This window comes from Perognathus longimembris, chromosome 22 (assembly GCF_023159225.1).
Source record: "Perognathus longimembris pacificus isolate PPM17 chromosome 22, ASM2315922v1, whole genome shotgun sequence".
NCBI lineage: Eukaryota > Metazoa > Chordata > Mammalia > Rodentia > Heteromyidae > Perognathus > Perognathus longimembris.
In genome coordinates, this window is record NC_063182.1 from 1,570,408 (window position 1) to 1,594,164 (window position 23,757).

The 23,757-nt window shown below is 38.7% G+C and overlaps 1 protein-coding gene across 4 annotated transcripts in view; it reads left to right on the top strand.

Moving 5' to 3' along the window:
- Csnk1a1 (casein kinase 1 alpha 1) overlaps positions 1-23,161 on the top strand; it is a 33,612-nt gene extending 10,451 nt beyond the window's left edge. Inside the window, exons 4-11 of one of the 4 annotated variants that reach the window (XM_048331068.1) lie at positions 3,272-3,370; positions 5,673-5,756; positions 9,570-9,709; positions 10,966-11,044; positions 11,779-11,853; positions 13,575-13,681; positions 14,806-14,954; positions 22,298-23,161. In XM_048331068.1, coding sequence (XP_048187025.1) covers positions 3,272-3,370; positions 5,673-5,756; positions 9,570-9,709; positions 10,966-11,044; positions 11,779-11,853; positions 13,575-13,681; positions 14,806-14,954; positions 22,298-22,305 — 741 coding nt within the window. In that variant the 3' untranslated portion in view covers positions 22,306-23,161. The remainder of the gene's footprint in view (positions 1-3,271; positions 3,371-5,672; positions 5,757-9,569; positions 9,710-10,965; positions 11,045-11,778; positions 11,854-13,574; positions 13,682-14,805; positions 14,955-22,297) is intronic. The other 3 variants (XM_048331069.1, XM_048331070.1, XM_048331071.1) reach the window with 3 other exon arrangements.
- Positions 23,162-23,757: the final 596 nt, after the last annotated feature.

A 23,757-nucleotide genomic window follows, 5' to 3' on the forward strand; every position in this document is an offset into this window, starting at 1 on the left:
AAGCGCTCTTGCCACTAGGCCATATCCCCAGCCCCACGACTTGTTACTTTTAAAAAATTATTTAGTTTTTGGTGCCAGACCTGAAGCTTGAACTCTGAGGCTTTTTCGCTGAAGGCCGGTGCTCTGTCAGTCAGGCCTTCTGGCTTTTTGGTTAATTGGAGATGCTGCACAGGCTGGCTGTGAACTATAGTCCTCAGATCTCAACTTCCCGAGTAGCTAGGGTTAATATAGTGCCCAACTGGGATTTGCTGCTTTTTAAGGGCAGGGGAAAAAGGTAGAGATAATTCAAGTTAAATTCTGTACTTAGTAAAATTATGTGGATGAAAGTTATGCATCATGGTGCAAGCTTAAAATTTCGGGGCCGAGGCAGGATGATTGGAACTTTGAGGCCAGCCTCCAGGACAGGACATCAAGACGCCTTGTCTTTATCCTGAATCTCTGCCCTTAGAGTAGGGGCTTTTTATGTAGACCAGGCTGACCTCAAAACTGGTGGTCTGCCTCCCGTGTGCCTAGATTCAGGCCTTTTCCACCCCAAACAACTGGTGGATGAATTGTTTTGGTTTCGGGGGTTTGAACTTGGCCTTCTGTGTATTTGTCGGGGTTTTCCCCGACAAAGGTGTGGAGCCATACCTCCAGTCCTCCCCCCCACCCCCGTGGATGCACCTAGATTGCAGCCTGCCTGTTTCAGGCATCCCGTTGTAGTTGGATGAGAAGCCTGTACACACCACACCTATGGTTGGTGTAGAGAAGGTTTCATAGGCACATCTGGTGTGGCCTCATAATCCTCCTGCTTGCAGCCTCCCAAATATTTTGAAGTACGTGTGTAAGCCACTAGCTCCCTGGTATCACATTTTTAAAATTGGGTTCAAAGAATTAGAAGGTAGTGCTTTTCTTATCTAAGCATCTGATTCCCCAAGTTTCTTTGTGACTTAGGAAATATTAGCATATTATGATGTTCAATTTGTGGTATGTTGTAAACTGTAGCTTTATAAGGTTAAAAAGCTTTCAAAGATGTAACTAACATGAGTATATCACAATAAAGGTTATTTTGGAGGCTTGCTAGCACATAAACATTTATACAATGACTGAAATTGAGTGCTTACCTGTAGGGAGATAAAGAATAAATAGTCCCTTTCCTCTAGGAGCTCTGAATCTAGAAGAAAATATTGGAAAAAAATAAGTTATTTGGGGTTTTAGAGTTAAAGTCTGGGTGGGTACATGAATAATAGGAGAAAGAATATAATTCCTGAAGATGAGATTGCAGGAATGCTTTTTGTAAGGCAGTTACACAAAAGAATAGTCGTCTTGCTTTGCAGATGTTAGATAGCACTTAAAGTGGTCTGGTTTCTGCCATTAGCTGTCATATGCCTACCTGACCTCCTTGCTAGGACTAATAGTCACAAGTTGATGATGGGCATTTCATCACTGTATGTATCAATGAGAAGAGCAAGAATATACAGGTAGGAGATAATGTTGACAATCTTTAGATATAGAATACATTTTAAAACATCTTAGAAAAATTTCGAGTAGAAAAGAATTTAAAAATTAGAAATTTGTATTTTGAGAAGCCATTAAACAGTCAAAAGACAAATTTTTAAAAATCATTTGCATAGCAGATAAAGGATTGTTTATTGTATACAGAGAACTCCATAAGCAAAAGGACAAGCCAGGGAAAAAAAATAGCAAATCCAAGTTACCAGTAATAGTGGTCAGATACCCAAACTAAGTGTGTGAGACATACAAGCAAGTTAGTAGATTTTCTTCAAATTTGCAAAATCAAGAGGTGAAATAAGAGGTAATGAGAAGAATGCTCTTCTAAAATAAGTTTATGGCCTATTTTGAAAGACAACGGATGTTATCTGTGACAATGAAAAATATATACCTGACTAGCAACTCTTCACAATTGTATTGGATTCATAGCCTATAGAAATAAAAGCACTAAACTAGCATTTGATAGGTACTGACGTGTGTATGTATGTGTGTATATGTGCATATATATGTATATGTATACAGATATGTTTTTATTATAAATGGGGTGAAAATAGAAACAATATTGTGAGTAGAGGAAAAACTGAGGAAGACTTATGTTAAACTTAAAAATTATAAACTCAGAAGGCTATTTGTAGACATTGACAAGGAAAGAGGCTTAAGATATATAGCTCAGTGGTAGAGCATTTCTTCAGCGTATATGTGACAGTCTGGGTTCAATCTGGCTAATAATAATACAAAAGTTATACAGTTTGGTTTGACCTAATTTACAAGCAATTATATTCACTTGACTCTCAGGAGTGTATAGGATATGGTTAGTTAAAACAGTGGGTGCTGGTGGCTCGTGTCAGTAACCAGCCCCTCCTGTTCAGGAAGCTGAGATCTGAGGATTCAGTAAGGTTCAAAGCCTGTCCAGACAGACACGTTGAGGAGACTCCAACCAAAAAGCCAGAAGTGGAAGTTGTAACTCCAGTAGTAGATTGGCAGCCTTAAGTGAGAAAGCTGAGCAGGAGCTCAAGGCTCTGAGTTGAAGCCCCAGGACATACACACACACACACCTCCCTCCCCCCAAAAATTAGGAAAAAAAAAAAAGGCTTCTACTTTAGTATGAATTATCAAATGGTCAACACCTCCCAAATCTGTGTGTGTGTGTTGCAGTCTGAATATTTATGTCTGTGTTTATATGAAATAACATGGAGCACAGGTCTTGGTAATACATAGCTAGTTTGGTGTGCCTGTGTTGTAGTACAGGGGAATTGAACCTAGGACATTGTGCATGCTAAACACACAGTCCACTGAACTATATATATCCCTTATACCCTGCCAGGCTGATTATAAACATGTTACCTCAGGATACAAAATTAAGATCCAAAATTTTTTCTTTTGTTTTTCCTTTTATGCCAGTACTGGAGCTTAAACTCTGGGCCTTGAGCTCTTGCTTAGCTCTTTCTACTCAAGACAGTTGCCTTAACACTTGAGCCACATCTCCACTTCTAGATTTTGTTATTTAGAGATGAGTCTGTAATTTGAACGTTGCAAACTCCAAGACTTCTACCAGATTAGACCCATATTTTTGACCATTAATATGAGTAAGATGAGCAAAAGGGCACTGTGAGTTTATACTTAGGTATCGTAAAGCTAGAAATAAGATACTTTTTTGTACTTTTTAATTGTTTCTTAGGTTGTCATTGTTAACTCTAATACTTGAATATTGAATTGCTTTGAGAAATAATCTGTTACTTTCTTTTTATCACTTAACTATCTCTGCTTCCCTTTTTTCTAGATGATCAGTAGAATCGAATATGTGCATACAAAGAATTTTATACACAGAGACATTAAGCCAGATAACTTCCTAATGGGTATTGGGCGTCACTGTAATAAGGTTAGTCAAATGCTTTTTGCATGAAACAATAAAAAGTAAAATATTGACAAGTTGCTTTGGTACTTTTCAGTCTTTAAAAAGCCATAGTGAATTGAAATTGCTATAATTGCTTTAAAAGATTGTGCTAGAAGGATAATCAGCTAATAACTCATTAATAACTTAGTAACTTGGTATATATTCTTTTCAACTTACCAACCATGTAAGTTACCTATATATGGAAATACAAAATTCTAAGGGCTTTTTAATGAGCTGGAATCGTCTGTTATTTAACTATTGAACAGTTGTATTTTTTTCATTCACTTGAATAGCGAAAATCTCTATATACTTTTCCTTCTCAATGCTAAAAATCAGATTTAACCTTTAGTGTGGGTTTTGTATTATACATGTTTGTCAGTGTGGGAAACACTGACCTGTCTGTCACCATGGAGTTAACTTTTGCTGACTGAGCATGGTTGATACGGAGAATTCTTCAGTGCTTGGATTTGTGTATTTAAAAGGCTAATTTGGGATCTTGCTTCAAAAGTAGTTAACTGTTTCTTACTTGGGTGCCAAGTCTGGTGAGTTCTCCACCACTTTTAAAGGAAAATGCAGACAAGTGAAATGACATTCATACAACAAAATTAGAGCTCTTTAGTGTTTCTGAGACTGATGGACTTACGGGGCAATTGGGTTTCTTTTTTATCTAGTGGCGCATGATTGCAGTTAGAAACAATTGTATTGAAACTTTTCTTGCAATGATTAGTGTTATAGAGTGAATTGCTTTATCCATTCTTTGTTAAGCTCGGGCAGACAGGCAGCATTGGCAATGCACTAAGCATGTGAAAATCTGATGATCTGATAGAAATTCTCAACTTCAGGACAACTTGGGGTTTTTTTGTTTTGTTTTGTTTTGTGGGGAGCATTGTTGGTTTTCAGAAGGAAGATTCCTATTTGTTAAAACTGCCAGGGAATGTTTGGTGTTTTAGGTCCAGCTGTAAATGTTTACCTTTGTTTGCCTGTATGAATGCCAACTTGGAGCCGTATTATTGGAATTGTTGTAACTTATTAATGTGTGAGATATTAATGTTAGTCTGACCAAGTTTTAGGAGATTACATTTTTTACTGTACCATAAATAACGAAAGATTTTTCATTCTATAGGTAACTTTTTTCTTAAATTGTATTTTTAAAAATTAATAGCCAAATAGTAGCTTCAAAGAGATGAAGCTTCCAGGTTTTTAATTTTCATTGCAAAACCTGGTAATTTAAACAACTGACTTTCGGGGGGCCGTTTTGTCAGTTTAACTCTTCATTTGGACATTACCCAGCCCTCTCTTTTCCATATTCTTACCCTTAAAAATCCCGTTCTTCTGCATGACAACAGTGCAGTAGATAGTTTTTCCTTCAATTTAAATGATGGCCTGGATACTCCTTCTTTAAGGGGTTTAATTCCTCCTTAAGCATAACACAGCCGTTAGGAAGTCCAAGTTACCTAGTAGTGACAGCCACTCTAGGGTTTGAGTCCTTGCAGATAGTAAGAATTTTGTGCAGCAGCTTATTGTCACTCGGAGAGACTGTCAGGATAACATGAACTATTTTGCTTCACTAAGATTCACATAATTAAGGTTTCTCTTGAGCATTTTAGATTAGTGTTTTATGTGATTAGTTTTTAGTGGGTTTTTTTGGTATTATAATTTCAAAATGCCAGTAATGAGACTGGATTCTTTGGTCAGTTTGTTCCAGTAGTTTTCTATTTGTGTGGGGAAAAGGTTTTGGGGGAGGGCTTTTGAGATTGATTTTTGAAGTTAAATTTACTGGAAAATTGTTCTGAATTTGATATTTGGGAGTGGCCACTCCAATCTTAGTGAATTTGCTCATTTCTTCAAGTAATCAGCCCTGCATGCTTTCAAAAATAAATTCTAAGGTGACTAAATGCCTTCTACCTCTTCCTTACTGAAGATTTTTTCCCCCTGCACAATCTCTTTTGGGGGAAGGGCAGATCGTGGTACCAAAGATCATAGACCTAAATTCCCCATTTTTGCTTTAAAAATTAAAGAGCCAAATGTCACCATTGCTATCCCTGTTTCAGGCAGTGACACAATAATAGTGGCATTAAAAACTCAAGTATTCTGTAGAATGCAAATATTCTGAAGCATGTGATATTCTTATTTGGAAAACTGAGACGCTACCATGCTTGTGGAAGAAGGATGGCATTTGGCTACCCTGTTCTTTCTCTGATGCCTCGGTGTTGCCTGTCTGCGCCGGCCATTGTTGCAATGTGAGCAATACTGTTTGATGCACTGCCACCCTCTATTGTCTGTTCAGTGTTTAGAATCTCCAGTGGGGAAGAGGAAAAGAAGCATGACTGTTAGTACTTCTCAGGACCCATCTTTCTCAGGATTAAACCAGGTCTGAAACTGTCTCCTATTCCAACCTCAATCCCAAATTCATGTGCTTTTCTTTTTTATTGTTTTATTTTAATTATTTTTGTTTCGTTTTAATTCTGGAGAATATAGATCTTGCTCAAGAACCTCTTACGTTGGCATTATTCAGACATACTTGGCAAACATAACATTACTAAGATTTTTTTTCTGGCTTTTGCTTAAAAGTTGTAAAATTTAGAAAAAAAACTAAATGAAAATAGGCTATCCTTTATTTTAGGACACTAACATCCATATAAGGGAATGTGTTTGTATATGCTGGAATTCCTTACTTAGTAGTAAACTTGTGATAGACTTTTTATTTTTTTAAATGTATTTGGAGTTGCAGAGCCTAATATACAGAATTCAGTTGCATTCAATACTATCAAATGAATATATTCCCCCTCACCTCTCTTCTACTTTCCTAAGAACCTTGGGTAAGTATAGGTCAGACTTTTAGATCTAGTGTTTCTAGACTTGATAATCACTCTGTCAATTCTTACCTTCAACCAAATGGTTGCTTAAGAGCATTATATGCTTCAGAACTAGAAGGTGTTATGTTCTTAACAGTATAATAGTAACTACTAAACGTAGAGATTAAACAGTAGACTGCCATTAGGAGTAGTATGAAAGACAATGAAAGTATACGCTAATGGTTTACATTTTTGTAGGCTAACACATCCTTGGTAGTTTCTAAATACTTAAAGAAAAGATGAGCGTTGCTTTATTCTTTTTTACTTTGGTGGGAGTTAAATACTTGTTCCCCTGTGTGAATTTTAAGTCAAAGGAAAATAAATACAATTTAGTGTGTAGAATTTTATGCTTCTGATCAGATGATTCTGAATTTCCATTTTTTTGTATCTATGAAGATGGTATTAGTATGGGTTATTAAAAAAAAAAAAATGAAGTGTAGCACACGCCTAGGATCCAAGCCCAGGAGGCTGAGGCGGGAAAACGGCGAGCTCTGGGACGGCCTGGCTTGTCCTAGGGGGAAGGCCACCCGCGCCTCCTGCCAGTTGTCCTCGCGGGGGATGGGCGTTCACAGCCAGCTCAGATGGGAAATGGCATGAGCTCCTTATCTCCAATTACCCACCAAAAAATGGCTGGAAGCAAAGCTGTAGCTGAAGTGGTAGCACCAGCCTTGAACACCAGAGCTCAGGGGCAGTGGTAGCACCAAGAAAATGGAAAAGCCATCACCGCCATGTCGGTGTATATCATCTCTTCCATGCCCCTAAGCCTTATCAGAATGACCTCCTGTTCCTAGAAGGGCCATCCGAAACTCAGTTCCTTTCATACCGGAACGGATCTACTATTTTATAATGAAACATTTTCTGTTGTACCAAGATTTTGTTGAATGAGAGCAGATGGGTGTTAGAAGGTCATTTAATAATGTATGTGGAAATTCATATTAAAGTTTTGAGCACTTTAATTAGGTTGTGAAGTAAAAGTAATCTTACCCTTTTCAGAAAGACAAGGAAACATCGCCCAATTAGGAGGAGGAAAATTACTTTAAGTATTAAAAAAAAAGAGTGTTTTAGTGTCAAGACCAAGACTTGAACTCAGAGCCACGCACTAGGTTTTTGGTCACAGCTGGCACTTTCCCACTTCACCTCCATCTGCGGTGCAGCCTTTTTTTTTTTTTGCTGGTTAGTTAGAAATGGAGTGTCTCAGATTTTTCTACCTTGAATTACTCCACCTCACAAATAGCTAGGGTTGCAGGTGGGAGCCACCAGAAGAGTTTATCAGAGGTTATCACCTCACATCTCTATATTTTGGTGAAAATAGGACTCCATTCTTTAGAATGAGCACAAATCTTGGAAATCTCTGGGAAAGTAATTTGACCCACCAAATAACTATGCCTGTGTCTTTGCATATGCACGCCTTTATCTTACACTCATTTGGTTCTGCCTCCTTTACATCTTCCTGTTGATTTAAGCCCTTGGTAGTCACATAATGAAGGTAAACACGCTTCTGTTACATGTTTACGTTAGTTTTTAACTTGAATACATAGCTACTAAAGATGCTTGGTAGGTACTTGGAGGTTAATGAACAACATCTCTTAAGTAATTAGCATTTTTTATTCCAAGTGGTTTCCTCTCAGTTGTTTGCTGAATGTAGGATGCCATTCTTGAAATGATTTCCTGATTTTTTTTTCAGTTTTTATAAGAGAAAATTCTCATTTTTAGGACTTTCTCTTAATTTATTTTTATGTTTGATGTTATAAAGATTGACATGTTTAGGAAGATAGTATTTATACTTTCTGGGTGTTGCCTTTGTTTCTTTTTAAATGTTTTATCCAACTTTGGAATGAAAGAACTCTAGTGATAGTTTCTTTAAAGCAGCCGTCAGTGGTGAGGAAAATGCCGGGTTGAGCTCTAAGTGGAGCTGTAGGATATACACTTAGACTTGAATGAAACTCACTTGTAATCTTGTCAGATCCTTTTGCTTTTTTTGTTTGTTTGTTTTTAATATAAGACTGTAAAATTCCTTATCATAATTTTTGTTTTGCTTAAGTGTTTTTGCTCAATTATATATTGCACTGGTTACCTTATCCCTAAAATAACTTGGATTGATTTCCTTAGCTAAAGCTAGTACATTCTACTAATAACCTCCATTCTTCTAGGGAAGACCAAATAAAAATACTTTATTGTTGACCTGGTTATAAGTCTCATTGTTACTTTGTACAATTATATAACTCAAAACAGTTTATATTGTCTGACTGAATTAGTTATTATTTATCCTCCTCCTCCTTAAGAGAGGGCTCCTGTCAGAGCTTTTAAACCTAAATCCATAACTTGGCTTATTTTTTAGAACAAATCATAACATGTGTTAGGTAAACATCATAGATTATAAGTGTGGCAGAAGAGACCCAATAGCCTAATGAAGAGTCTTTAAGCTTAGGTAGTCGTGGCTAGCGAAGAGTCAGTAGTGTTGGGCTGTGTCCACGTAATCAGACACCTATACCTGTCCACCTTGGTCCACCTTGATCCTCATTGCAAACAGTACTTTAAGACAATATGTAATGAGGTTTTCTAAAACTTGAAAACAGGGAGTACTAAGAAAAATTTAGTTCCTTCTTTCCTGGGTACAATATAGATAAGATAAAACTATTTTGTTTTAAGTGCTAATTTTGTTTTTAACTTGCTTATTTAAACTGCTAGTTTCTAAGCTACCTTAACTTAAATGCTCCTTGCTTTTTTTTTAGATTTCCAAAAGTGTAGCTAAATCACATCAGTACAAAATAGTAAAATGTGATACCAAATGCTTCATTAAGAAAATCCTTTATTAATCTAAAAAATATCTTGATTTTTTTTTTTTTTGGACAATATCAGACTGTAAAGTTTGTGTTAATTCATAGGGTGAACATTTTGTTGTTCTACTGAAGAATGGCCTTTGTAGGAGGGCACAGTTCCATATAGCTTTTATGTAGATCCTGAGATATCATTCTTACTTATCAGTAGTGACAGGGTGTCAGATTCCATTATGTCAAACAGCATACCTGACATACTTCGTTGTTGTCAGGCCTATGCATGTTTTTCCATGTACAAGAATGGGCTCTGAGTATATAATGCTGGGCCTATGAAATGCAAACAAGGATAAAACAACTAGACCTAACTGTATATTTTACTTGCTCACTGATGAGTAGTAAAAACTATTGTGTTAAATCTATTGATTATCTGTTCTACTTATGATACTTTATTTTGATATAGTTGAATACATAGGACACATGCCATTTAGTAAATAAGAAAAATCTTAATTGCACAGGCTAGAAACCTAATGGCTCTTTATTTCTCTTTTAAAGTTATTCCTTATTGATTTTGGTTTGGCCAAAAAGTACAGAGACAACAGGACAAGGCAACACATACCGTACAGAGAAGATAAAAACCTCACTGGCACTGCCCGGTATGCTAGCATCAACGCTCATCTTGGTATTGAGCAGAGGTGAGTGAAAATTTAGTATGGTTATCAAATTTATAGCAGGCACTGCTAGTATTTTTTTTATTTTTATTAGTTTTTTTATTTTTGCAATGCCTAAAGATGTCTCTTGGCAGAGGATTTGAAGGATGCCTATTAATTGTTTTACCTGCTGAGAAGCCAATTAAATGAGGTACTTTGTTTTCTTGGGCTCTTTGATAGAAATAATGCGTCGGGAAAAATTAGAAGAGTAAATGCTGTGGTGACGGTTTTTTTGAGGGAAGTGCTAGAACTGCCTTGTACGTGCTAAGCAGGCTCGCTGCCACTGAGCTACACCTTTGTGGACTTTGTTTTTGTAGCTTGCTGGACACAACTAAGCACTAGTACAGGATGATCTGAGTGATTTATTTTTTAGTTGTATGTGGGATTGAACTCTGCTTTGTACCTAATTAGCAGGCATATAGTAGAATTTCTTCTTGTGTAGTACTCAGTGCTCTTGGGTGATGCATTTTTTAGTAGTGTGCGGGGATTGTACTCTGAGATTTGTATTTAATTACCAGGCAAATAAATTGTCTTCCACTTGAGCCACAACCCCAATTCCTGATCTTGTTGGGCACATATAGTAGTAATACCAGTTCAGTTTGGAAGAGTGTGTAATGCTGGTTATTTTCTCAGGGAAAATGGTATGAGAGCCTACGAAACAGAAAGAGAATTGATGGACCTCCTGTTTTCTTTTGCATACAAATCAAAAATTGTAACAGAGTCTAATATGAAGTAAATACCTTTATAATATCTGCTCTTATTTCTGTACTTGAGTTCTGTGGGTTTTTTAGTATAGCCTTCATCTTTTGTTAATAAATGTTTCACCTTTAAATCATGTAGAAATAACAAATGATATCTCGCCAGATTAGGAACGTTATGTTAATTTTTCAAGTTTATGAATTCTTGCAAAACTTAAGTGTTTTGTTAATTGTTTTTCAGTTTTCATTAACCTCAGTGTCGTTTAGCTAAGTCATTTTTGTTCACTTTAAAGGGCTAATAATGCAGTCTTTTTTTCCTTTCCTTTTTCCTTTCCTCTCCTCTTTCCTTTCCCCTTCCCTTTTTCCTTTTCGGCAGTAGCTACGATGACAGGTGTGAGCCACCAGTGCCTGGCTTTAAAAGTACATTCTTGCATAAGACCTCACCTAAGGCTCTTGTCTTCCTTTGGAAGCCTTTTTTCTGTGTATACTACTGACTTGTTTGTTTCCATAAATGAGTTCTTAAAATGACCTCTTCTCTTCTAGTCGCCGAGATGATATGGAATCCTTAGGATATGTCTTGATGTATTTCAATAGAACCAGTCTGCCATGGCAAGGACTAAAGGTAATTCACTCCGATTACTATGACTGTTTGTTGGGGTTTTTTTTTGGGGGGGGGGGGTGCGTCATTTGAACTCAGGCAGAGCCTGAGCTGTCCTTTAGCTTCTTTTGCTCAAGGCTAGCACTTCTACCACTTGAGCCACAGCTTCACTTCTGATTTTATTGGGGTTTTTTTCTTTTAGTTTATTAGAGAAGAGCATTTCATGGACTTTCCTGCAGGACTGACTTTGAGTTAGGATCCTTAGGTCTCAGCCTCCTAAGTAGCTAGGATTAAAGACGTGAGCCACCAGTGCTCTGCACCTTGTGATTTTTTAATTTTCTGATTAACTAGAGATGAGTCCATTCCTTCTATGGAAAATGCGTTTATTGGGTGGTACTAATTTATACAGTTGTTGAAACATTTTGGTTTTTGTTTTGTTTTTGGAACTTTTTGGTTTTATCAACAAGTTTCACCATTTCTTTTAGTATTTGTTAACAAATCCCTGTGATACAGAACTTAGTAGCTGTTTTAAAAGGCCTACTGGTCCTTTAAATGGAAAAACTTATTACTGAATGGTTGTATTGAAATTACAGTGTTCACTTCTTGTGTAGATAAGTATTACTTCGTATGAATTTGTCCTTTTTTATTTAACTCTCACATCTTGAATCACTAGTAGGGTATTATTTGTATGTACAGTTATACTATTAAGGTTTTTCTCCATAGTACTGATGGCATCTTTGCTTAATTATTTTCTTCAGGCTGCAACAAAGAAACAAAAATATGAAAAGATTAGTGAAAAGAAGATGTCCACTCCTGTTGAAGTTTTATGTAAGGTAAATATGCTTGATGTGATAAACTTCTTTATGTGTTGATTATTATTTATTTGTTATTTGTTTAAAAAGTTAACAGCGGATAAACGTTTTTTTAAAGAAATTCATTGATCTATAGAAAAATTAGATATTCTTGGTTGTAAGTGTTCTTGAAATGGTGCAATGCAATTGGACAACCTGATAACTAGGAGTTGATATAATTGTAAATGGTATCCCAAGGAAGGGTTCAATAGGATGACCTGATTGTGCTCTTATTCATATATCATAATTTCACATAAAGTCAACGGGAATATTCAGAGACATTTTCATATAAGCCAAAAAAAAAATAGCAAATAGCAAACTATAGTCAAAAGAGAAGTGAAGTCTTTGAAGTCCGCTGGGTACAGATGTTGGTAGTATACGTGGCTGGGGTTTTTACCGTGCAGATTTCACCACTGGAAAGTATCCTACCACGAGTGCCTGCTGGCTCCTCCTGGATTACCCCGCAGGGCCTCAGCTCTGTTGGACTCTTTCTTTCTGTATCTTTTCTGCTTGCTTCCGTCCCTCGTTCTTCCCTTGTTCAACCTTCCGTCTCTGGTGGCAGCCATTGAGAAGATGACCTTTCCCACCATGTTTCAGGGACTGTGATTACTAGACAGATTGCCCTGTCATCCTAAAGTTCAAACTTGGGTACCAGCGGCTCACATCTGTAACCCTAGTGACTCAAGAGGCAGAGGTAGGAGGATCATGGTTCAAAACCAGTCTGGGCCAGAAAGTCTATGAGACTCCAATAAATCATTCAGAAAAGGCCGGAAGTGGCACTCTGGTTCACATAGTAGAGCAGTAGCCTTGAGCACAAAGGGACAGTGCCCAGGCCCTGAATTTAAGCACGGGGGGAGGGGGGGGTGAGGGGGAGAACAAAAAGAAAAGAACATAGTGGAAGTGAGCTGTGTTTCAGAGTGGTAGCGCACTAGCCTTGAACAAAAGATCTCAGGAACCACGCTCAGGCCCTGAGCTCAAGCCTAAGGACCTGCAGCACGTGGGGTGGGGGGGTGGAAGGGGAGCAAAGGAAGACAAGGAAAGAAGGAAAAACTTACATGTGGGTTTTCGAGTTGGAAGCCAGACTAGTCTGACTGACTTTCCTGCCTGGGCTGGCTTTGAACCCTGATCCTCGGGTCTCAGCCTCTTGAGTAGTTAGGATGACAGGCATAAGCCAACAGCGCCTGTCCCATGTGTGAAACTCTTTATTTCCAATAAACCACCAGAAAACCAGAAGTGGAGCTGTGGCTCACAGTGGTTGAACTCTAGCCTTGAGCAGAGTTCCTTGGGGACAGTACCCAGACCCTGAGTTCAAGCCTCAGGATGGACAACAACAAGACAAAAAACAAAAACAAAAAAATCCGCCTTCGTGCCCCATTCTTTGTCTCCATTCGTGGGACAAAGTTTGGTTACAACTTTCCCTCTTGTCTTTGCCTTCCAGTGATTAAAGTAACAACACAGTGGGTTGTCTGAGTTATTTGGGAACACATTGCTTGTAGGAAAAGGTTATGTATTTCTTCTATCAGTGTATTGAATATTAGGAGGTTAGGATGATGAAGTTTTGGTTAAATCACACAATTATTTTGTCATCTTTCTGCTAAGCATTACAACACCCTTGTGAATTTTATTGTATTTGCTGGTCAGTATTTTTATTTCGGGCTTGAAAGATTTTATTTGTTACTCTGTTTCAACTCTTGAACCTCTAGGGGTTCCCTGCAGAATTTGCCATGTACTTGAACTATTGCCGTGGGCTGCGCTTTGAGGAAGCCCCAGACTACATGTACCTGAGGCAGCTATTTCGCATCCTGTTCAGGTCAGTGTCTGTGAGTGTTTTTATGACTAAATCCCAGGAGAGGAAATAGCTTAGATCTAATCGTTAAAGAATGTCTACTACAGAAATCCTAAGGAACGATTCTTTGATATTTTCATCATCCATTAGTAGTACAAATATGCTTGAGATAGATGGCTTTGGTTTGAGATAATGTAGATCCTTGAATCACAAAAACTTTTTTCGGGATAGTTGCAACAGGGCAGAGTGGGGGAGGCGGGCAGAGGTAACAAGTTAGATAAGAAATGTACTCACTGCCTTACCTATGAAACTGTAACCCCCTCTGGGGAAAAAGAGATTGTTGCAATTCACATTAGATATAAGTGGCTGTCAGTACTTGCTAGAGCTTTCCAGTTCTACTACCCGTTTATAATAACCCATGTTGATTACAAAATGCAGAGTCTATGTGGCTCATTCTTCACTGGAAGAAAGAATTAAGATAACCCTTTAGTCCCAGAAAAGTTGTCCTAGACAGCTTGAGTTGCTGTTGGAATTCTGGCTGTCTTTTCATTCCTGCTCCTTTCAAGGAAATTTAAAAGTGGCCTGTATTTGGAAGTAGAAAGACGTTTTTGCAAAGGGGGCATGTGAATGGAAGGAGGAAGGCTGAGCAAATGCCATCCTGCTTTCTACTCAATGTGCATTACATTAAAAACGAATATGTGACTTTGGGGTGTGACAGGTTGAGGGAAAGGAGGGAGAACAGTGGGAAGGGGTGGCATTGACCAAGAAACACTGGACTCATAACCTGGCTTCACACTGCTGAATAATTAGGAAATAACATAAAAGGGACCTGCATTTGAAAAGGCTTTATCTAATACAGCAGGCCAGAGTGGTAATACCATTTTCCCTTGGTCATGACATGTAAAACTTGGAATTGCTTCACTGAGCAGTTAAAAGAGAAAAGATTACATCTATAGGGTGAGAAGGTTTTACAAGCTGCCACACTTGAAAAAAGATGATCCTGTTCTGAAGGAACGCCCTCTGTGGAGTGGAGCCAGCGCCGCCTGCCTGGCCCACCCCAGCCCCAGGGAAAAAGAGAGAAGGAGTACCCTCACTGTCTTGAAGCAGACACGGTCTTGACGGACTCACGCACGGCTTTTGTCTTCCAGGACCCTGAACCACCAGTATGACTACACCTTTGATTGGACAATGCTAAAGCAGAAAGCAGCCCAGCAGGCGGCCTCCTCCAGTGCCCAGGGTCCGCAGGCCCAGACCCCCACAGGCAAGCAAACTGACAAAACCAAGAGTAACATGAAAGGTTAGTAGCCAAGAGCCAAGTGACGTTACAGGGAAAAAATTAAATACAAATTGGGTAATACATTCATTTTCTAACAGTGTTAGATCAAGGAGGTGGCTTTCAAAATACTTTTAAAAAATTGGCTCTGTGGTTAAAAAAAAAAAAAAAGACGTCCTTGGAAAATTTGACTACTAACTTTAAACCCAAATGTCCTTGTTCATATATATATGTATATGTATTTGTGTATACATATATGTGTGTATATTATTATATCATTTCTCTTGGGATTTTGGGTCCATTTTAACAACTGCATCTTTTTTACTCATTCATTAACCCTTTCCAAAATAAATATTTGGTGTTGGGAATATGGTAATTATCAATCAATCCAAAATCCTAGACCTAACACTTGTTGATTTTTAATGAGTCTAGTTAAGCCATGATACTTTGACTTTCTTTCAGACTAACAATGTTTTTTTTTGTTTTTTGCTTTTTTTTTCTTTTTGCATGTTAATGCTTTAGTATTTTAAATGAATAATTGTGAACGTGATCTAATTTCAAGAGGTGAGTCTGGCATTGTCCCCAAATATTGTCCCCAATATTTGTATCTTCTCAGTTGCAGAGTATCTCATTTATAAATGCTCATTATAACTGCAGAAATCAGCCAATCTTTTTTTACCCTAAAGTTAATCTTTCACTTGTTAGCTTAACTACAAGAAAGTTCATTTCAAAATGATTTCTTTGATTTTTTTTTATTTATTTTGAAATATATTGCAGGCTCTACTGATTGAATGTGGTATTGTAGGATGCAGTGCAAGTTGAAGATAACTGGGGCAAATGCCACTGAGAGGCTAATTTGTTGCTTTCTTCCTTTCTCTGGCACTTGGACTGTTTGTAAGGAGTAGAACTGTTAGGGAACAGCTCCATTTTTAATCACCGTTGCCATACAGTTCAACTCCCATGTTCATGTTTCTGTGTCTCTTTCCCCCCATTCTGGGGCTTTATTTACCTCCTAATACCTGCCTGCTCTGGGCAAGTGGTGGGCAGGTAAGGTTTTGATTTTGTTCCTAATTATTTAATTTCTGAATGACTGCTCTAGTCTGAATATGGTCTTCATAGATTAATTTTGGGTACATATTTTTAGTGTATTACAATTTAAGAATAAAACCATCTTAGTATCGTTTGAGAAAGTGTAATTAACTGATGTTACCCTCATCCCAGCAGCCGATCTAATAGGAATAAAGTTGATGCTTTCCTTCCACATTGCTGTGTTTAGGAATGGTTCAGAGTTAAAGCTTCAATGTAGAAGGAGGGGTTTCTTAGATGATTAGGCTTTAATCTTAGGAGTTGCAAACACTAATGCTTTCCAGTGCTCTGCCTCTGCATCTAAATTGGAATTTAATTGCCACTTTTGATTATTTTATCATTGTATATTTTATCATTAGCATAGTGCCAAAAAACTCATGAGGTGGATAGCTAATATCATTGAGAAAATGGTCTGACAATTTAGATAATACCAAGTAGAGTCTCTAATCTCAAGACTTGGCACATAGTTCATTTGATTGTTCTCATACAATGAAGCCAACTTTTGCCTAAAGCTAGCTGGGATAATAGGATTGTCGTGAGTGGCATTTTCTAGAACTAAAATCAGATTGAAATCTCATCTGGCCTAGAACATCTTACTTCAGGCTTTCAGCAGCCTTCAGAATTACCTTACTTAGTTTCCTTGTTCTTTTACTATGTGTGGCTTAATAAGCAGAATTTTTATCCTGCCTTATCTAGGTGTTAAAGATGAGAAGTTGGATCCACTGAGTTAGAATGTTCCCTTGAAAAAGAAAAAATTGTAATTAAACATAAGTTTGATCCTTATTTTTGCATTGTACCTATTTTTATAAAAGTAACTTGAAATGTATAAATATTTATGTCATATGACACAGTGCTGGTAAAAATTACCACATAAACATGGACTTGTGAAGTTCTGAAAATTAGCTTTTCTTAATGCATAATTACCTGTCATTGACTACTTTGAAGGATCATGGCATGCGAAAGGCGTGTGTGTGTGCTTGTAGTTCCAGTTACTCCGGAGGCGGAGGCAAGGGGGATCAGCTGACCCCAGGTCTAAAGGCCAGTCTGGGAAATATGTAGGGACAGTGCTGCACATAAATAAACTACCTCATCTCAAATAAAAGAAATAGATCAATTACTAGACATATTGACTAAATATTACTTGCTACTGAAATATGCCACTCTATAGAATGTCAGCAGTAAAACTGTTTTTGCTCTGGTATCTTTGTTTTTTCGTTTGTTTTTTGCTAGTCCTGAACTCAGGGCCTGAGCACTGTCCCTGGCTGCTTTTTGCTCAAGGCTAGCACTCTACCACTTGTGCCACAGCACCACTTCCGGCTTTTTCTATGGATGTGGTGCTGAGGAATGGAACCCAGGGCTTCATGTATACGGTGGGTGAGCACTTCACCACTAGGCCATATCCCCAGCCCCTGCTCTGATATCTTGAAAACATTTTTTGTAAGGTTTAGAAGTTAGTGCTCAGCTATCTTAGTGAGCCAAGATGGGAAGATTCTAAGTCCAATATCTAAGGAAGGCTGTATAAAAAAGCATATCCTTGTAGTATCTGCAGTAGTGCAGATCATATTACATTTTCCTAGTTCTTTTAATCTCTGTAATGTCCACTTAGCAAGTGTGAGGCCAAGTGCAATAATTTTAAAGGAAGGAAGGCAGGTGGGTAGGTAGATAGGTAGGTAGATAAATTGTTTCTCCCATCAAAAGTTAAGGAGTCCTAACAATTCACTCTGTCCACAGATTGGTATATTTAGCTGATATGAGCTTGTTATCTGAAAGTAGATTTCTGTCCTGATTTTTATTCAGACTAGTCCAAAGACTTATCAAAAGACCAAGAAACAAGGCTGTTTTCTTAATGTTCATTGTGATATGTACTAGCTCTTCAATACTCAAGTACTATGGCATTCTACTTACTTTTTTTTATTATATTTACCACCCTTGCAAGGTCTGTTCCCTTTTCTTGACATGTCACAGCTAGAAAAGTAGTTTAATCACTTACAGGATTGAAGGCATGGCTCAACTGGTAGAGCACCAGTCTAGCAAGCACAAACCCTGAGTCGAATTAGTCGGGAGGGAGGGGGGGGGTGGTGATGAAGCAAGGTGGAGGCGGAGGATAAATGATTTTAGACATTTAGAATCCAGTTAAGGCCAAGTGCTGGTGCTCAGATCTGTAATGCTGGCTTCTCGGGGGCTGAGATCTGAGGACCACAGTTCCAAGTTAGCTAGCAGAGAAAGTTCAGGCAACTTTTATAAAACAGTTGAATTAATAGGCAAAAGGCCAGAAATAGAGGTGTGATGTAAGTGATAAAGCACCAACCTTGAGCAAAAAGGCCAAGCAGTAGTGAGAAGCCCTGAGTTGGAGCTGAGTGCCTGCATACCCATACATCTAGCTCATGGTAGAGCACAAGAAACCGGGGCTGGTGGGCTGTGCATCCAGGTCTACATCATGAAACGCAGTAAAAGAAAGAAGAAACCAATTTCTTTGGTTGTGGTCAAGGGAGAATTTCAGGAACACGGAAGCCAAAGATGAATCGTCACATCGTAATTCTGCTCTTTTTTCCTGTCACCACCTTGCTCGCAATCCCGGCCATAAATATTAAGTATAGTTTTGTCCTAAGTGGATATCAAAATTATTGGCATCAGAGAGACTAGAAATATTTTCCAATCCTGTCATATCTATGGTTTTCCTCTAATCACCTCCCAGTATTTACTGGGCTCCACCTATTATTTATGTCAAGCTTCACTTTTTCTGATCTTAACAATTGCTGCGGGGATCATGGCTGGTCAGTCAGCAGCATGCCCGGCTCATAGCAGAGAGCACCTGACATGCTTGGAGAGACTGCCTGTCCAGAATGAGGACACGATCCAAAGAAGTGCCTGGACACTGCCTCTTGGGAAATCCTCACTTTATGTGGACAGTAAAGCTGGACAGAAAAAGAACTCAATAGGAAATGAAGATTGAGAGTCCCCGAGTTGATTGGAGGTAATCTGGAGCCTGGTTTCAAGACTTGGTGCGCCTGGAACAGCTTGTCAGATTGTCTGGATGATAGGACCTGACAGCTGTCAAAGAAGCCAGAAGAATAACGGTGTTGCTGTGCTTCCCGGCTGTACGTACATCATACAGACCATCTGCCAGTTGGAGAAGAATTCAGTTGGAGCAGGTATTTTGTTATTTTTTGTGCTGGTCTTGGGGCTTGAACTATCTAGGCCCTGACTGTACCTGAGCTTCCGTGGCTCAAAGCTAGTCCTCTACCACTTCTCCATCCTTTTCTCAGTAAGTTTATTGGAGATAAGAGTCCTATGGACTTTGCTGCCCAGGCTGGCTTGGAACAGGTGTTTTAAGAATCAACCTCTTAAGCCTATTGGAGAATAAACTAGGAATAGGGTTGGCAAGATAATTCCAACTATTTGTCTTTTGACACAGTTTAGGGATAATTAGTACCTTTTACCCTTAATATATCATTTATCTTCTCTCACAGTAATATTTTTAGTTTCTGTGGGGAAGGAAGAGTTGTAGTAAAGTTTTAGGTTGGCTGTTGGATTTTTTTGGTTGTTTCCCTTTAACTTTACATATTGCCAGTCTGGTTCAGAATTCTCCTAGCATAGCCTGGTTTCGAGACGCATGCCTGTAATCCTACCTACTCAAGAGGTGGAGAGCTTCCCACCTATGCAAGCGATAGAGATTGGGAGACTCTCAGTTCAAGGACGGCCCAGGCAAAAAGTTGACCCCACAGCAACCAATTAGAAAATGTGCGTGTGGTGGTGGTACGTACTTGTCATTGTCATCCCATCTACGTGGGAAGGGAAAAAATAGGGGAGTGTAACTACGAGGATGCTGTCGAGGCTAGCCTAAAGAGATTCTGTCTCAAAAGCAAAGCAAAAAGGGAAGGGTGGAGTCAGGACGCCAGCAGTAGCCGTCTTCAAGCCTGGAGTTCACATTGAGTAGAGGCCCCTCAGATCCTAAGACTAAAAGATGGACGACATCTTAGTTAATATAAATAGAGGCTTTTTATTTATCGTCTGGTGGTGGTTGTGGTTTGGTGTGTTTTTTTAAACCCTTTCCCAGTTGAAGATTTGAAAACAAACAAACAAACATGAACCTTAACTCCTAAGTTATCACATCGATTCTCCAACTTCTCCCTCACCCCTCTCTTTTTAGGAACAGTAGGATTTAGCCATCATTTTTAACTGATATTACTGTGAAGATGTGTTCTTGAACTTTCTGAAGTCCCAAGATGCCATTCCTTCTGCAAGATCGAAGTCAAAGACTATAAAGGATGCTTATTAACACTTGAAGATTGGATCTTGAATATTTGCCGAATGTGTCAAGGCTTTTGCTTCTTGGACCACGTTTTAGGACAGTGGGGAAACTGGTGCCAGGGTGGAGCGTTCTGCCAGTGACTCCCTGAAGAGCTAATATAGGTTTGACTGCTCTGTCCCACCAGGAACATGACTCAGCTGGCCTTTAACAATCCCATAATTAACCATAGTCACTAACTGACCCAGCAACTCCGAACAGATACAAGTCTCACCCAGAACTTCCCTGCTATTCAAGACAGGAAAGTCTTCTAATACTTTCTTGACAGCATAACTTGTACTTCCTTTTTCGTTCATTAGTGCCATGATTTTCCACCTAAAAACCACTTTGTATAATATTCAACATAGCCAAGTTATTCACTATAATGGTAAATGATAAAAACCCACTAGATGGGCTGGGGATATGGCCTAGTGGCAAGAGCGCTTGCCTCGTATACATGAGGCCCTGGGTTCGATTCCCCAGCACCACATATACAGAAAATGTCCAGAAGTGGCACTGTGGCTCAAGTGGCAGAGTGCTAGCCTTGAGCAAAAAGAAGCCAGGGACAGTGCTCAGGCCCCGAGTTCAAGCCCCAGGACTGGCAAAAACAAAACAAAAAAACCCACTAGTTTCAGGAATTGTGAAAATAGTTTCTTTTTGTTTTTTATGTAAAGATAATTGAATCTAACTTGAACCCAAACCTGAATGGGATATTGGTTATTTCTTTTAGTTCGTAGCTTCTTTTTTGTTTCTCTTTTATTAAGTAGTTGTATCAAAGGGTTATAATTCCATGTCCGTAACTTATTAACTTTGATTAATGACGTGCGCTAGGGAGGTGGTTACTCCTGCGGTGAGGCACAATCTGAGTTATTCCCTGTGGACTTAGTACTAGGAGACAATGTTGATTATTAAGTACCTGCTCTTAGAAGAAAAGCATTTGAATCTTTGTTTGAATACAATGCATCTCTTCCATGAGGAGGACTTCTGTCTCCAAAGAAAAAGTTCCTGGTTAGTGAAAAACACATTTCAAGAATAGTATAAATAGTATTTATTGTGTGAAACCCTAAAAAGATGTTGTATCAAATATCTGAGAAGAGGGGCTGGGGATATGGCCTAGTGGCAAGAGTGCTTGCCTTGTGTACATGAGGCCCTGGGTTCGATTCCCCAGCACCACATATACAGAAAACGGCCAGAGGGGGCGCTGTGGCTCAAGTGGCAGAGTGCTAGCCTTGAGCAAGAAGAAGCCAGGGACAGTGCTCAGGCCCTGAGTCCAAGGCCCAGGACTGGCCAAAAAAAAAAAAAAAAAACAAATATCTGAGAAGAAAGGGAAACCATGAATGATGAAAACGTGGTGTGTGCTAAGGAGCTTAGAAAAAAGCTGAACTTGTCGTTAGATCTCTCCTGTAAGCTTGGAATGAATGGGTAGACCAAAGGGCCATTGATAGCAGAGTTGCTCTAGATGAGAGGAGAAAGTGTACTTACAGTATTAAGGTAATTAAGAAAGAATTTCTTTGCATTATACAGCTCTTCCTACTTGCAAGTTTCTTATAGTCAAATCTGCCTTTTTGAAGAAGTTGTAGGGTATGCTTGTGGAGGAAGAGGGACTTTAATACAATGTGGAAGGACATGAAGTAAATACAACAAAAAAATCACTTCATTTTTCAAGTCAGTGATGAAATTTTAATCTTAATGCAGCAGTGGAAGTACTCAAAAGTATTTCTGTATAGAAATTAGTGCAACAACTGGGGTTATGCTTTGAAAACATTTACTATTACAGATTCCCATTGGTTCCTAATTTATATCAGAATAGTGTACACAAAAGTCCACGCTCATAGTAGTAACTATTATTTGGTAGGTAAAGCAATTCTATGTTTTAAAAATACTATGTAGTAAACGTCTATTTGAGTTCAACTTGTAATTATCTTTAATTATCAATCCATGTTTTTCTAGCGCAGAATTTTAACATTCTTTCTGTTTTGATTTCTCTAAATAGGTTTCTAAGCATGAATTCCTCGGAGCAGAAGAAGCAGAGCAGATGATCGGAGCAGCAATTGTTTCTCCCCAAATCTAGAAATTTTAGTTCATATGTACACTAGCCAGTGGTTGTGGACAGCCATTTACTTGGTGTAAAGAACTTAATTTCAGTATAAACTGGCTCCGGGCAGCATGGGTGAGGCTGTGTCCTGAGTTGTAGCCACTGTAATTGTGAATATTAACTGAGATAGTGAAACATGGTGTCTGGTTTTCTATTGCATTTTTTCAAGTGGAAAAGTTAACTAAATGGTTGACACACACAAATTGGTGGAGAAATTGTGCATATGCCAATTTTTTTAAACCTTTTATTTTGAACTATACTGCTTTGAGATCTCATTTCAGAAGAAAGGCATGAACAGTCCTCAGCCACAGTTGTGATGGTTGTAAATGCTCACAATTGTGCATTCTTAGGCTGTCCATCCCCAGGGTTTGCAAGTTGTTCACTTAAAACATTCTTTAAATGGTTGGCTTCTTGTTTGCAAGCCAGCTGACATGGTAGCAACCAAAGATTCCAGTGTTTGAGCCTCTGAAAGACTGCCTGCTTACCTGTGCTAGAAATAACAGCACCTACAGTGAAGACGTACGAAAACGTAGTGACTACTAGATTATCCTTAGGATTCTGCATTAACTCTATAATGTTCTTGGTATTAAAAAAACAAAAGCATATTTGTCACAGAAATTTAGTTAACATCTTACAACTGAACATGTATGTATGTTGCTTAGATAAATGTAATCACTGTAAACATCTACATGATGGGGATTTTGTTTTTATTTTGAAATGGGAGCTTTTTTTGTTTACAAGTTCATTAAAAACTAAAATCTGTTTCTGAGATGTTTTTTAAGGAACAACAACAATGCCTTGCTAACTCACTGAAGTAAAAGCGGCCCCATTTTTTGATAGATTAATTAATTCAGGCCATTTGTTCCATGATACTCCTTTGCAAGTTGGTAGAGCTTTCGTGTGTAAATTCTCCGGTTTTTGTATGGGTTTTTTTCTTTTAGTCGAATGGGAAAAGGCATTCTTTCACTTGTGTTTTTCCTGAGTAGCAGGCCTAGTCCTTAGCCCTGCAGCTGCTCGAGGTTGGCCCTGTCCCTCCCGCCGCCCCGACTCGCAGCTGGACTGGTTTTGAGAAAGAATGAACCGCGTGGAAGGGTTGAACTGCAGCCTGGTGTTCTCCGAAGTCCTTGTGGAAGGGCTGTGTGCAGCAGCCTCGCCCCGACAGCCCTCCCTCTGTGTGATGTTCCTGTGGTCGTTGCCCCTCCAGCCCGCCCCGCCCGCCTCTCTGGGTCCTGTGTGCGCGCGCGCTTCCTCTCAGTCCTACTGTGTACTCTCTCAGATTGAAAAGAAAGGAAAACTGACTGACAATAACTCTTATCAAATAGTGTAACTTATTCATTTATAGCATGTCAGGATAAATT